This window comes from Plasmodium reichenowi, chromosome 11, assembly GCF_001601855.1.
Source record: "Plasmodium reichenowi strain SY57 chromosome 11, whole genome shotgun sequence".
Classification (NCBI taxonomy): Eukaryota; Apicomplexa; class Aconoidasida; order Haemosporida; family Plasmodiidae; genus Plasmodium; species Plasmodium reichenowi.
The window spans coordinates 384,386-399,732 of record NC_033656.1 but is presented as its reverse complement, the minus strand read 5'-3'; the positions used below and the strand labels follow the sequence as shown (position 1 = coordinate 399,732).

Below are 15,347 nucleotides of genomic sequence, written 5' to 3'. Positions count from 1 at the left end.
GATTATAATAAAAGGGTTCATAAAAAAAATAAGTATGATTAATAAACACATAAATATAAACATAAATATAAACATAAATATAAATATAAATATAAATATAAATATATATATATATATATATATATATATATATATATATATATATATATTATATTATAAGAATTGTACACAAGCAAATAATGTTCATTAATATTTTTAATCATCTATAATGATATCTTACCTTCATGTTTAATTTTTAAATGTTTAAGAATTTGAAATAATTTTTGGTTATACAACTTATACTTAAAAATTATTTCCTCTATTGAATACAAATATGCATCATATGTATTATCATAAATTTTATTTTTTAGTATATACAATTTTATTATATTATAGACAAAGGAAAGATGATGTCTTATTTCTTTTTCTTTATACAAATTGTCGATGTCTTCTAACATGTTGTACATGTATGACACCAATGTTTTCAAAACTGTCATAATAAAAAATAATATATAAATATAAATAAATAAATAAATATATATATATATATATATATATATATGTCACATAAATATATTTACATTTAGTATAAAATATATATGTTATATTTTTTATTATGTCTTACGTATTTTTTCATTTTGATAAAAGTTGATAAAAACATTTTGTTTGATGTTTTTTTTTGATAAAAGAGAAATATGCTTAAAATTTGTATTATTATCATAAAACTTTTGTATAATTAAATTTAATTTTTTACTAAAGGAAGAAAATATATTCTCATCTTTTGTACATTTTTTTATGTTATTCTTATCATAGTTTTTTCCACATAAAATAGCTGTTATTAATGATGGAATTTGATTTATGTTATAAGCATTTTCATTTCTATAAATAGTGAGAAAATTAAAATGTTCAGTGTCTTTTTTTTTTTCTTGTATATTATGAGATATGATACCATAATCTATAGACGATAGCATATGATCTGTACTTTTTTTGGGTAGGGCATTTATATTTTCACTTTCTAATTCTGTTTTATTATTTATATATGGGATATTTTTATCTATACACAAAAAGGTAAATACATACATAAATAAATGAATATATATATATATATATATATATATATATATATATATATTTTATTTTTTTTTTTTTCTTACCAACTGAAAGTGTTGTGTACAAATTCAAGTCATATCCCACATGAATTTTCCTATTACTCAGTAAATTTTTATTTAAAATGTCGGATACGCATTTATTCGTAGTTATAATATAAGAACCATTACATGCTTGTACTATATGTATAGAATTATGATTATCTAATACTTCATGTTTTATATGTATTGATTTGTTTGAAGTTATAAAATAGACATTTTTTCCTATATAAGTTAATATTATATACATCATAAATACATGTGTAAATCCATATGTATTAAGTAGAATTAAATTATATTCATCGTGATTTGTATGAATTAGTTGATAATATTTTCTAGCTAATAAATACAATTCTTTGGTTGAAAAAATATCTAATATTTTTCTTAAATAATTTGTATAATGTATCCAAACAAGAGTAAATACTGAATATAATTTGTTTTCGATTTTATGAATGACATATTGATTTGTATTTAATTTAAAATAATGAAGTGTTTTTTTTTTATTGAGAAATACATTTTTTAATTTATAAAAATGAGAATTTATATTACTCATATTAATGTTTAAGAGATCAGATAAATGTCCTATTTCATATGAAGAAATAATTTGTATTATAGAATTTTTCATTTGTTTAGTATCAAAAAATGTTGATTCGAAAATATTTTTTAAATTCTGTTCATTTAAAAATAAAGATTTTTTATTAAACATTGTATATTTAGCTTTTAGTAGATCTTTTTTTAATTCTCTAATACTTTTCATTTTTTCCTTTTCCATCATTTTTTTCTTTTTACATAAGTTTTTAAAATATTTGGAATTTAACATTAAATCATTCATAGAAATATTACTATCTTCATTTCCTTTTTTAACATTTCTGTCATTATTATTTTTACTCTTTGTTAATATATCATTTTCTTTATTTTTATCGTTTGTCTTTCTGTTTGTTTTATGAGATTCATCATTTCCTGAAATGTTTAGAAAATTAACTGTCTCATCGTCAATATTATGATGATTAGAATTATCATAAGGTTTGGTATCAGATGTATTTTGATAAGGATGATTATTTTGATAAGGATGATTATTTTGATAAGGATGATTATTTTGATAAGGATGATTATGTTGATAAGGATGATTATGTTGATAAGGATGATTATGTTGATAAGGATGATTATTTTGATAAGGATGATTATTTTGATAAGGATGAGCATGTTTTGAAATAGCGATATTATTCCATCTGTCAATATTTCTATACATATCAATTTCATTTTCTATCATTGTGTCCTTTTTTGTATCATCCTTGTCCTTATTTATAAACTCCGATTTATTTTGAAGAAAAATATATTTATCACCTTGTTGATTTTTCTTTTCATCCTTTAATGTAGGATCCTGCACCTTTTGTATCAAATTATTAAAATGTTCTACATTAAATATATTTCCCGAGTTTAATTTGGTTGAATATTTTGTTATATTATCATTTGATAAGTCTGGAAGATCTAATAAAGTTTTATTTAAATGTTGAATAGATTTATGTGTTATAGAGTTATATAATGTATTATATAAATTTTCATTTGATATTTTATTAGTAGATTTATTTAAAGTATCTAATAAAGATATATTAATTTCATTATTTAATAGCTTAGGAATATCAGGTTGTTTAATGTTTGATTTATTGTTAAATAGTAATTCTTTTTTATCATTTTGTGGAATATTTTTCATTTCATTATTTTGATCTTTCATTACTTTTTGAATATCATTAGATGGAGAATATGATATATTGTTATCATCAATATCTTTGTATAATTGTTTCAATACATCATTATCATATATATTACTGAGATTGGTATTTTCCATGATATCATTTGAAATATTATCTACTTCTGGTGTATCATAATAATAAAAATGGAAAGTTAAATTTTTACTTTTATGTTTATTTTTGAATCTTTTGTTTGTTTTCATTTTTTTCTTTTTATTTATATATTCTATATATTCAGAACCTTTTTCATCAATTTCTTGTTCGTTTTCCAAATAATCATCACAATATATGTCAAGATAATTAAGTATTTCTAATGAAAATAATAAACTTAAATTTGTTAAATTACCTTTAATTATATTAAGAAGTAAAAGATAAATACTTTCTTCATTAAAAGAATGAAGTTTTTTATAATGAGACAAAACATCCTTTAATGATTTGTAATATTTAAGTTGGTTATTTTGTTGTTCTTCTGAAGATGTTTTAATATCATTGTTTATACAATTTTCTATATCATCATTTTCTTGTGATGAAAGCGGGCTTATTTTTATGCCTAAAAAAGGGGGGTAACATAGATAAAGTGAGAAAATTACAAAATGTATAAAAAAAATACACACACACAAACACACACACACAAACACACACACACACATATATATATATATATATTTATATTTATATATTTTATTCACGACATGGTGTAAAAATATTTCATTTTTTTTAGGATTATATGTTGGGATTACTTTCATTTGTGATGTTATAATTATTTTCGATAGAATTCATTTCTACATTATCCAGATAAGTAGGTGATATTTCAAAATTAGTTATATTTTTATGAACAGAAAAATGCTCACTAACTAATAAATATGTTAGATCATCAAATAATCTATTAGATATTAATGTGTTCGAAAAATACTTTGTTGAAACTAATTGAATATATTTATTTGGTAATGTATTCATATGAATAGATATAAGTATACCATTTTCGTTTAATATAGAAACTTTCATATTATGTACTTTAGATATAACTAGAGCAATAAAACTATCAAAATAATAATATCTATTCAGAAAATAACTTTCTTCATTATTATAATTATTAATAGATATTTGTTTTTTATTACATATAATATTTTGTATATATTGAATAATGTTATGTTTAAATTCATCTCCTAATATAGATAAGACATGATTATTATATGTTTTATGAAATAAATATAAATTTTTTAAACAAAACCAATATTTCCTTAAAAATGATTCATTTATAATTTCTTCATTCCCAATAAAGAATTGTCTTAAGATAGAATAGGGATTTTTAGAATTTAATAAAAGATCAAAATTTTTATTTATTGATTTATGATCAATAATTATTTTAGATGTATCTATTTGTATTAAACTAAGTATAATTTCTTGAGCTTCAGGTTGTTCCATGGAATATAAATCTAATATTTGTCTTAATTTATTTGCCATATCTATTTTGTTAATATATAATAATCCACGTTCTTCTTCATCTCCTTCTTTTTGTTCTTGTTGTAAAAATTCTTCATATAAGTTATTCACTAAATGTTTTCGAAAGTTCTTTTCATTATTTCTACTTAATTCTGATATTATATCATTATTAGTTAATAATAAATATTTTACTTCTTTAATTAATAATTCATTTAATAATGTTATTGATTTGTCTATATCTAAGTACGTCTCTGTAAATAGTTTTTCTATATATATAGAACATGAGTTGCCAACTTTTTCATATATGTTGTCATTATATTTATCCATATCCTTTATTTTATTAATAACACTGGATAAATTATTTTCAATTTTAATTTCTTTTATGATACTCATACTGGATTTTGATAAAAATTTATGGACGTTCACAAAACCTCCATAAGAATATTTCTGAACCGACATATTACCTCCATTCTCTATAAAAATGAAATAATAAACATGTTGTATGGTATATGTGCGCATATATGAGCGGATACATACATGTACATAAATATTTTTTTTTGATTTATTTTTACGTTTATTATCCTTAAATATCTACAAGTGGAAAAAAGTGTAAGAAAATGATAAAAATTAATTGTATTATATATATATATATATATATATATATATATATATATATATATATTTATATATATTTATATATTTATTTATTTAATAGATTCCATTTTTCATATATGAGACATGCTTTTATATTTTATTTTTTTTTGTTTTATTTTATGTTACCTTTTTGAAGAAAGGACTCCTCAAGGATGAACCATTACCATAATAACCTATATAGAACATATATATAATATATCATGTAATATATGTATGTTTTTAATATTACATAAAATAATAAAATAAGGTATCGCATATAATAAATATATTTTTTTTTTTACCTCTTTGAAATATACACACTAAACATATCAACTTATATAGGACTCCTCTACTATTAATAAAAAACATACTGTTATATATATATATATATATATATATATATATATATATATGTATATATATCCAATAAATTGAATAATTTCTTTTTTTTTTTCTTTTTTCTTTTTTCAAATTGTATTATAAGTTTTAGAAAAAAAGAGAAAGAGGAAAAAATGAATATAATCTACAACCGTTCAACATTTTTCATAGATCTAGTTATATATATAAATATATTTTTTTTTATATAAAATAATAATTTTTAAGATTTTATTATAGCTTGTTAATTTTATAAGAATTCAACAAGTATGCTATTTTAAGAATTAATTAAGTTTTAATAAGAATAGTTTTTTATAGAATGAATACATATTTTTTTGTCATGCAAACAAAAAATTAGGTGAATAAAATAATTACTAATATATATAATAATAAGACAAAAAAAAATTTATAAAATAAATATTTAATTATATTTAAGATTAATGATATATAATTCTTCTTTATAAGTAGAAGAAAAACTATAAAACAAATTATATATATATATATATATATATATGTAATATATATTAAACAAAAAAAAAAAAAAAAAAACTTTATAATTGTAGGTTATTTATAATCATATATTAAAAATTGTATGCATTTATTACATAAACATGAAATAAACATATATAGTTAAAAATATGTATATTTTTTATATGTCTATTATATATATATATGTATTTATTTATTTTATTATTAATCCTATTATTAAAATGAAGGTTATTCTTTTGACGATACATAAGTGGTAACTCATATTTCACTTGAAATACAGGATATATCGTCTTTTTCTTTTCACAAAAAAAAAAGGATATATAAATATATGTATATATATATATATATATATATATAATGAAGAAATATCCTTATGCACTCTTATGCATCATACCTATAATGGTTATAAATAATTATACCCTACATATTTAATAATGTAGTACTACATATATTTTTTGGAAAATTACATTTTAAGAAAAAATAAAATAAACGTTTATATATACATATATATAAATATATATATAGGTTTTTATTTTATTTATTTATTTTTTTGATATATATATATATATATATTCTTTTAATTAAAATTAATATAAGGCCCAAAAATTACGAAATATAAATCTTCATTTTGTATGCTAAAAAAAAAAAAAAAAAAATATAAATGTGTATACGGGAAATGATATTCCCCTCTTTATTTATTTTATTTTTTCTTCTTGATAAAAAAATAATAATTTCTCTCCATAATAATAACTCATAGAAATATATATAATTTTAATGTAAATATATATATATATATATATATACTTATCATATTCATTACTAATATTTTATTTATATATTTGTCAAAGCTTTATATCTTCTTTTTCTCTTTTTTTTCTATTTTCCTCTTATGTTAATTTTAAAGAATTTGTAAGAAAAAATGGAAAATCTAAATGAACATGACGAACAAAATATAGAAATGTCTACATCCATCATTAAAAATCTTGATATTCCTTTATTAATAAAAAAACAGTTGAATTTAAGAGTACTAAGATATGAAAGGAAATATAAGATTAATAAAAATATTTTTTTTTTTTTTTTTTTTTTTTTTTTTGTATGTGTGGTCATAATATATTATCTTATTTCCTTTTTTTTGTTTTATTATTTATGTAAGGATTTAAGACGTAAGAATAAAGATTTAAGTACAAAAAATGCTGATATTCGAAAGTTCCTTAATGAAAAAGAGAATTACTTCAGGTTGAAAAGATAAATCAACTAAAATATATTTATATGTATATATATTTATATGTATGTATATTTATATGTATGTATCCATAGTTTAGACATCCTTCTATATAATTATCATGTTTAATCATTATATATAAATTATATTCAAAAAAAAAAAAAATAATAAAATAATGAATAAAATAAGCAAATAAATAAATAAAGATTGAAAAGTTCTTTATGTAAATATAGGAATATATAAAAAGAATTTCCATGTTACTTATATGAATATAATATTTGTTATACCTGAGAAGTAGAATATAATACATGTTCATCATCAATAAAATAAATAATATGAATATATATATATATATATATATGTTGAAAGAAAGATAATAATATGAATTTTTATTTATTAAAAATAATATATGCAAAAAAAAATATACATATTTCCTTTTTTCTAATTGTATATAGTTTTAAGGAAAAAGTTTACAATGAAAATAGGGAAAAGTTAAATAAAGAATATGAACAAGCCATGAATGTATCCACATAAAAAAAAAAAAAAAAAAAAAAATGACAAAACGATTCAAAATATGAAGATAATTAAATGAATAAATAAATACTTATAAAATTTTAGGATAATTATGATAGACAAACAATTTTAGAAGAAAAAATAAAAAACAAAGAAAAAAAAATTAAAGAATATGATTTAGAAATTAAAAGGTTTAAAGAGCAAATTGGAGATATGCACAATAGAATAAAAAAGGCTACACACGAAAGTGAAGAAAGTTGGATTTAAAAAATGAAAAGAAAAAAAAACATATGATAAATGAAGATATTAATAATTACATATATATATATATATATACATATAATATTCTTTGTAGAAGAAAAGTGTCTTAGTTTTTTGAGCAAGTTTAAAGAAACGTCGATCGAATTTGTACAATTAGATATGTTTGATAGGTTGGAAACAATATTTAATTCGAGAGAATTCATAAGAAGGAAACAGGAGAAATTAAAAAGCAAAATAAATATTATAAAGGATAAAATAAAAAATATGGAAGAGAAAAATAATTTAACACTAACAGTATAATTTATTATTATTACATATTGTTATTATGTTATATAATCATATACATATACATATATATATATATATATATATATATATATATATATATTATCACTCTATAGAATAAAGAAGGTGAATATAAAACTCTTGTCCATACCTCCGAATCGGTTATGAAAAAAGAGAAAGATTTAGAAGAGCAACTGAAAGAAAATATAAATGAACATAATAAAAAGGCTCTATTATTAAATAAAATAATTTCATGCATTGATAACTTTTTAAGTCGTTTCTCTACATTTCTTCCTGAATTAAGACATTATAATATTAAAAAGGATGAAGATAAAACGTAACAAAAAGAAAATTATTAGATAAAAATAAAAAAGATGATTAAGAATTATTTTTTATTAAACACAAATGTGTGTTGGTGCATATAAATCTTATGAAAAAATAAAATTATTACATACATAATATTATTCATATTATATACAAATTTATTATATCCAGGAGTTTGGACAAGAAAAATAAACCTCAAGATATTATGGAAGATACACAATTTATGGACACTGCAAATTTTAATATATTAGAAGAAGTAATAATAAAGCCACAAAGTTTTAACATATTTCAAATAAATAAATATAAATATAAATATAAATATAAATATATATATATATATATATATATATATATATATTAAACCTCCCCAAATTATGATAAATAAATTATTATTTATATTTCAGGATATTCTTAAGAAATTGGATTATATATATAAATATATAAAAGATACCATATATATAATAAATAAGGCGAAAAAAGAGATATCCTTAAAAGATGATAATTATATGGAAGCCATGAAAAACAACTTAGGCAAAAATATAAAAAATAAAATAAAGGAATATATGTACAAATATATATATATATATATATATATATATATATATATATATATATTATTTTTCGTTATTTCATTATTCTTTCCTTTTTAGATGAAAATATTGAATTTTTAACATACAATGGAAATATTAAAGGAAAAAATTAGATAGTTTACTGGACTATGTAGGAATTTATATATATATATATATATATATTTTTTTTTTTTTTTTTTTTTTTTTTTGTCTTCTAATATTTACAAAAAAAGAAACATTTGATTATAATGTAGTTATGAGAATTATACAGTCTTATTTATATTTTTATTTAAATTTATATTTTTATTTATATTTATATTTATATTTTTATTTATATTTATATTTTTATTTATATTTTTATTTTTATTTATATTTTTATATTTTTATTTATATTTTTATATTTTTATTTATATTTATATTTTTATTTATATTTATATTTTTATTTTTTATATTTTTCAGTATTTTCCCATTTTGTATGAATGCACATTTTTCTGGTGTTATTCCATTAATATAAGAAACGTTCTCTAAGAATTTCATATAAGAATTCACTTTTTTTTGATTAGCGAGAAAATATGGTAATAAATTATTTTTTGTATTAACATATTTGGATATAGTATTTAAATAAGATAAACCTATATTTCCTGAATATAATAAAGGAAAATCAATATTTTTAAACCATTTTAATATACTATATGAACCTATAAAATATAATTGATCATGATATACACTTCCTGGTAAAGATGTATCTGTTAATCCTCTCTTAACTCTTGCACATATCTTAAAACATTTATTTTTATCTATTACAAAGTTGTTTAAAAACCTGTATAATTTTGAAAAGCTATAGAAATTTCCTAAACATACGGCTAAATATTTCAATGCTGGAGATATAAGATATAAATGATTTTTTTTTTTTTTTAATGAATACATTGAATTAATAACAGCTAAACCTTCTTCGGTTACATTACATATATTATTAATACCAAATTTTTGTAATTCATTATAATGATGATTAATCATTCTTAATAAGTGTGTTCCTATTTCATGATTACATAAAGCACGTATTTTTTGTCTTGTCATATCATGACATTGTAACTGTATATAATATGAATTATTTTTTTTGAATATTTGGATAGCTGATATAAGATTTTCTTTAAATTCAATCTGAACGTTGTGTTTAATTCCACTATTTTGTAGATATTTTATGATATAATTTTTTACTTCATATCTTGTTAAAAATGTTTTTTTTTTATTTATATTTATATTTTCATTATTAAATATGATGTTTTCATAATTATCATATGTTTTATAATTTACTTTAACAAGTTCTAATATTCTTCTTGCTTCATAAAATAAATTAAAATGAATTTTATTTCTATTACATTTATTATAAATAACATTTAACTCATCATCATTAATATTATAATGGAATAGTGGATTTTCAATCATTTTACATTCAAAAAATTTCTTTTGTGCTTCTAATAAATTCGTGATTATGCATTTTTTATTTGTTTTCATCTTTTTTGTGGTATGTATATAATTCTCCTCGTCAAACACGTTGTTAATAAATTTATCTATTAAATTTATTAAACATTCATCTGGTATTACAAATAACTTTACATAATTTGGTGACACATCAAATGTTTTCTTATTCAATTTTTCTTTTCCTTTTTTTTTAAATATTATTTTTTTATGATCCATAGGAAAGAATAATCTTTTATTTTATTTTATTTTTTTTTTTTTTTGTTAAATATTAGTTTTATTTTATTTTACTTTATTTCTACATAAACATGATCAATATTGATATTTAAGTATTATTAGTATGAATGCTTTTTATGGTAGGACATGATAAATCATTTTGAATATAGAAAGGTGACATGAATATTTTTTTTTTTTTTTTTTTTTTCACTGTTAAAATCATTTCATATTATTAATATATATATATATATATATATATATATATATATATATATATGGTCAACAAGCGTTTGCATACAACTTTTTAAGTTTGTTCATTTTTATGATTAGGGGCAAAAAGAAAAAGTAAAACAAAAATAAAAATAAAATAAACAAAAAAAAAGAAAAGAAAAGAAAAGAAAAGAAACCTATATACTAAATGCACACTTATATATATATATGTGTGTTAATTTCCCTTTGAATTAATTTTATTTTGCTACGTATATTGATGTTATGTGAATGTAATAACATCTTCAAACTTCATTCATCAAAAGATTTTTATATGACTTTGCGTGGTGTGAACATTCTGATGAATTCTTGGCATGCTTCATATAAAATAGAAAAATAAAAAATGATGTATCTTATATTTAGGATATGAAAAAAAAATTAGTCAAAATATAATCTTTTATTTTTCATAATAAAATGAACTGTCATGTTTATATTTAAACGCCATATGTAATTATTAAAATATAAATAAATAAATATAAATATATATATATATATACATAATGTTAACCATTTTGAATGTACCTTAATGAATGTGTCCTTGTCAATCCCTTTTGCTATCTTTAGTATAGAAAAAATATTTTTACTAACATCTTCGTAATCATCATCCATATGTAAGAGAAGAAGAGGAAAAATATATTCACACTTTTCTTTAGATAATACCAAGTTTTTATTTTGAAAAATGGAGTGTATACCTGTTGTCGTACATATACGTATAGAAATATTTGAATCATCTAATAATTTTATTAGATAATCTAATAAATCTAATATGATGTTATTATTTGTTACATATTTTACAATATATGAACATATATATATAGATATTTCTCTATTTTCATGATTCCATGTATCATCTATTTGAGATTTAAGAACACATATTAAATTTTGTATTAATATATTATTTTTAAATATATCTACATGTAATACATTATTAATAAATAATTCTCTTATACAAAATAAGACGCTTTTTCTTGTTTGTGCTTCACTTAAGCCAGCTTTCCAAGTACATAATGGTAACAATATATTTTTTAATATATCCTTTCCGTTTTTTAAAAAAAAAGTAGATACATTTTTTTTTCTTAAAATAAATAAATTTAAAAATAATAAGAATTCTAGTTTAATCAATGAATTTAATTCTTTATTAATTATTAAATAAAAAAAATTCATTAGTTCTTTTGAGTATTTATTAAGTATATCATTACTTATATTACATAAAAGTATATTTAACATATCAATATGATATTTAAAATTATTGAAATCATTTAGATTAATTATACTGTTAATATTTTTTATAAAATTATAATATTCATAATTATAAAAATAAATCTTTTTTGTTTCACCATATTTTTCTATTTCTTCCATTAAATTATTAATTTGAGTATGAGAACAAAAATTAGGATTAGTTTGTAAAATTATTAAAAAGTGAAATAAAATATTAGTATATTTTTTACATTCCTTTTCAATTATATGTATTACATGTTTTAATGTGATTAATATGTATGGATAAGAATCATTGTTTTCATATATTATATTTTCATGTATTAGATAAAAAAGAAAATTTATACATTCTTCATTGAATACATGTTCCTTTTTATTATTTTGTGAATATTTTTTTACGTAATAGCCACCTAATATTTGAGAAAGTATTATAAGAAGAATTTTTTTATTTTGATAAATAATAGATGTATTCTTATCATATTCATTTAAAGAATAACAAATTATATTTTTTTCATCATTTTCTTTTATATTTTTTTCATCATTTTCTTTTATATTTTTTTCATCATTTTCTTTTATATTTTTTTCATCGTTTTCTTTTATATTTTTTTCATCATTTTCTTTTATATTTTTTCCATCATTTTCTTTTATATTTTTTTCATCATTTTCTTTTATATTTTTTTCATCATTTTCTTTTATATTTTTTTCATCATTTTCTTTTATATTTTTTTCATCATTTTCTTTTATATTTTTTCCATCAATTTGTTTTATATTTTTTCCATCAATTTGTTTTATATTTTTTTCATCATTTTCTTTTATATTTTTTTCATCAGTTTGTCTTATATTTTTTTCATCAGTTTGTTTTATATTTTTTTCATCAGTTTGTCTTATATTTTTGTCTTCAACATTCCTATATTGGAAAAATATAGAGTTTAGTTTTCTTTCATCTATTTTATTTATTATAATATTTGTATTGTTACCTATATCATTATTTTTATTATGTATAAGTAAATGATCGTTTGAATAAAATTCGTGTTTTTTTTCTTTATCACTACAAGCTCCTTCTATAATAAAGGGTTGATTCGCTTGTTTCCTTAGATCATTATAACACTTTTGTAGATATGTTTGAAAGTTTTTGTTAAGAAAAATATATTCATTATTATTATTAATATTATTATTATAGTTATTATGTTTATTATTGATTTTTTTTTCTTGCACAAATTTTTCATTCATCTCTTCTATATTATGATTTTTTGTCTCTATTATATTTGAACTGAATTCTTTATAATTCTCGTTTTCATCATTAAATAGATAAAATTTTGTGAGTATCCTTTCAACATCATTTTCATCAAATATCATTTTAGCTATTTCGATAATACATAATTCGATAGGCATTAAATATCCACATATTAAAATTACATAGACTTGTTTACTTAAATATAATAACGATTCATATTGATAAGAATAATTTTGTTCATGTTGATATTTTATATTTTCAAGTAATACAAATAATAAATCATCTATTAATAATGGGGTTGAGGGGTAGTTCAAATACTTGAATGATATATAAGATTTATATATGAATGATAGAATATGTTTAATAAAAAAAAAACTATTCTTATGTGTCAATAATAAAAATAAAGTAATAATACCAAAAAGTTCTTCATTACTATGAAACAAACAACTTTTTTCATAACTTATGATTTCATAATATAATTCTTTTTTTATTTCACAAAAAAAATTATGAACATTGTTTGATATTTTATTCAATGAAAATGTAAAAATATAATTTATATTTTTAAAAAAAATGTCGTATATATCTTCTATTTTTTCAATATTTAATAGTTTATTATATTCTTCTTCATAATTACTTTTTTCACTTTTTCCACAATTTTTAAATGTATATAATAATATATGTTCGTTATTTTTCAAATGGTCCCTATTATTTGTATTTTGTTTATATAAATCATTACATACATTTTCGATAACATCATAACATCTTTTAATAGTACAAGGAACAATCTTCAAATTCATACATAGGAAAATTATAAATATAAGTTTGGCCTTTTCCACATTATTTAAATCTTTAATATTTAAAATCCACATCTCGATACAGTTAATCATTTCATGAATAACATTATTACTTATGTTTGTTCTGCACAATTTTTTAAAACATTCTATTACAGTATGGAGAGAATTTCTATTGGTCTTTATACATGTAATGATTTTTAAGCATTTAATAATAACCTACAAAGAGGGGAATCAAATTATGCGTTGATAAATTAACTATATCGAAAATGAAACAATGACACAAAGTAGGAAAAAATAAAATGTAAATATATATATACACATATATATATATATATATATTTTTTTTTTTATCTACCTCGCGAGTATCATTTTTTCTGACGTGGAGACTGCCTAACAAATTTGTTAATAGGTCTTTATAAATCTGAACAATGAATACAGAAAAAATATTTGTTATTATATATATAAAAAAATTATATATGTTCATTTATATATTTGCTGAATGAAATACTTTGTTATATTCCTCCTTTGTTTCCTTTTGTATATTCAATTCATACAATAATTGGCATGTTTGTTTTTTAAGTAATGGATATGGATCTTTAAGGAGAATTGATAAAGCTGACAAAATATGCTCAAGATATATAAAAATATTTAATATAATTGTAGATGATTGTTGATACATGTTCTTATGTCTACTAAGAATAGTATATAAAAATTGAACAATTTTTAATCGTATATCTTCTTTTTCTTCAATAATTTTATTGTTTTCATCTTCTTTCAATCGACTTGTACATATAAATACAAAATTGTCTTCATTTTTTAACTTTTTAAATAAAATATTATCTAGCAATAAATTATTTAAATTCTTTTCAATCAAGAAATAAATCTTTAGAACAAATATTCTGCATTCATCGAATTCGTCATTTATCAAAATATTTAATGGATCATATAAATTTTCAAGGAAAAATGTACAAAAATTTTCTTTTTCTTCATTATTGCTGCTATTAAAAAAGTTGGATATCATATCGTAAATATTATTTAAGGAATTCATTTTTTTTTCCCTATCCAATACTTTTCTATCATTCAAAATGTGTAGGTGATCATTTATGGTTTTATGGAAAGAATCATAAATTTTCATCTTTAGCAATTTAAATCGTTG

The 15,347-nt window shown here is 18.7% G+C and overlaps 4 protein-coding genes across 4 annotated transcripts in view; 1 reads left to right on the top strand and 3 right to left on the bottom strand.

The window, feature by feature from the left end:
- The window catches only part of PRSY57_1111500 (hypothetical protein), a gene marked incomplete at both ends in the record, with an annotated part of 19,242 nt that extends 14,408 nt beyond the window's left edge, over positions 1-4,834 (bottom strand). The window contains 4 exons of the mRNA XM_012908080.2: positions 221-469; positions 605-1,033; positions 1,134-3,422; positions 3,613-4,834. Coding sequence (XP_012763534.2) covers positions 221-469; positions 605-1,033; positions 1,134-3,422; positions 3,613-4,834 — 4,189 coding nt within the window. The remainder of the gene's footprint in view (positions 1-220; positions 470-604; positions 1,034-1,133; positions 3,423-3,612) is intronic.
- A 1,897-nt stretch (positions 4,835-6,731) lies between these two features.
- On the top strand, positions 6,732-9,120 carry PRSY57_1111400 (hypothetical protein; the record flags this gene model as incomplete). The annotated part of the gene is made up of 9 exons (XM_012908079.2): positions 6,732-6,836; positions 6,966-7,048; positions 7,490-7,556; positions 7,653-7,803; positions 7,903-8,102; positions 8,210-8,430; positions 8,589-8,673; positions 8,822-8,948; positions 9,068-9,120. The coding sequence occupies 9 exons, from the start codon at positions 6,732-6,734 to the stop codon at positions 9,118-9,120; spliced, it is 1,092 nt and encodes a 363-aa protein (XP_012763533.2).
- A 253-nt stretch (positions 9,121-9,373) lies between these two features.
- PRSY57_1111300 (hypothetical protein) lies at positions 9,374-10,684 on the bottom strand (the record flags this gene model as incomplete). The annotated part of the gene is made up of 1 exon (XM_012908078.2): positions 9,374-10,684. The coding sequence occupies one exon, from the start codon at positions 10,682-10,684 to the stop codon at positions 9,374-9,376; it is 1,311 nt and encodes a 436-aa protein (XP_012763532.2).
- Positions 10,685-11,193: 509 nt separating this feature from the next.
- PRSY57_1111200 (hypothetical protein) lies at positions 11,194-15,326 on the bottom strand (the record flags this gene model as incomplete). The annotated part of the gene is made up of 4 exons (XM_012908077.2): positions 11,194-11,265; positions 11,471-14,407; positions 14,547-14,612; positions 14,700-15,326. 4 exons carry the CDS (start codon positions 15,324-15,326, stop codon positions 11,194-11,196), a joined length of 3,702 nt encoding a protein of 1,233 aa, XP_012763531.2.
- Between the last annotated feature and the right edge of the window lie 21 nt (positions 15,327-15,347).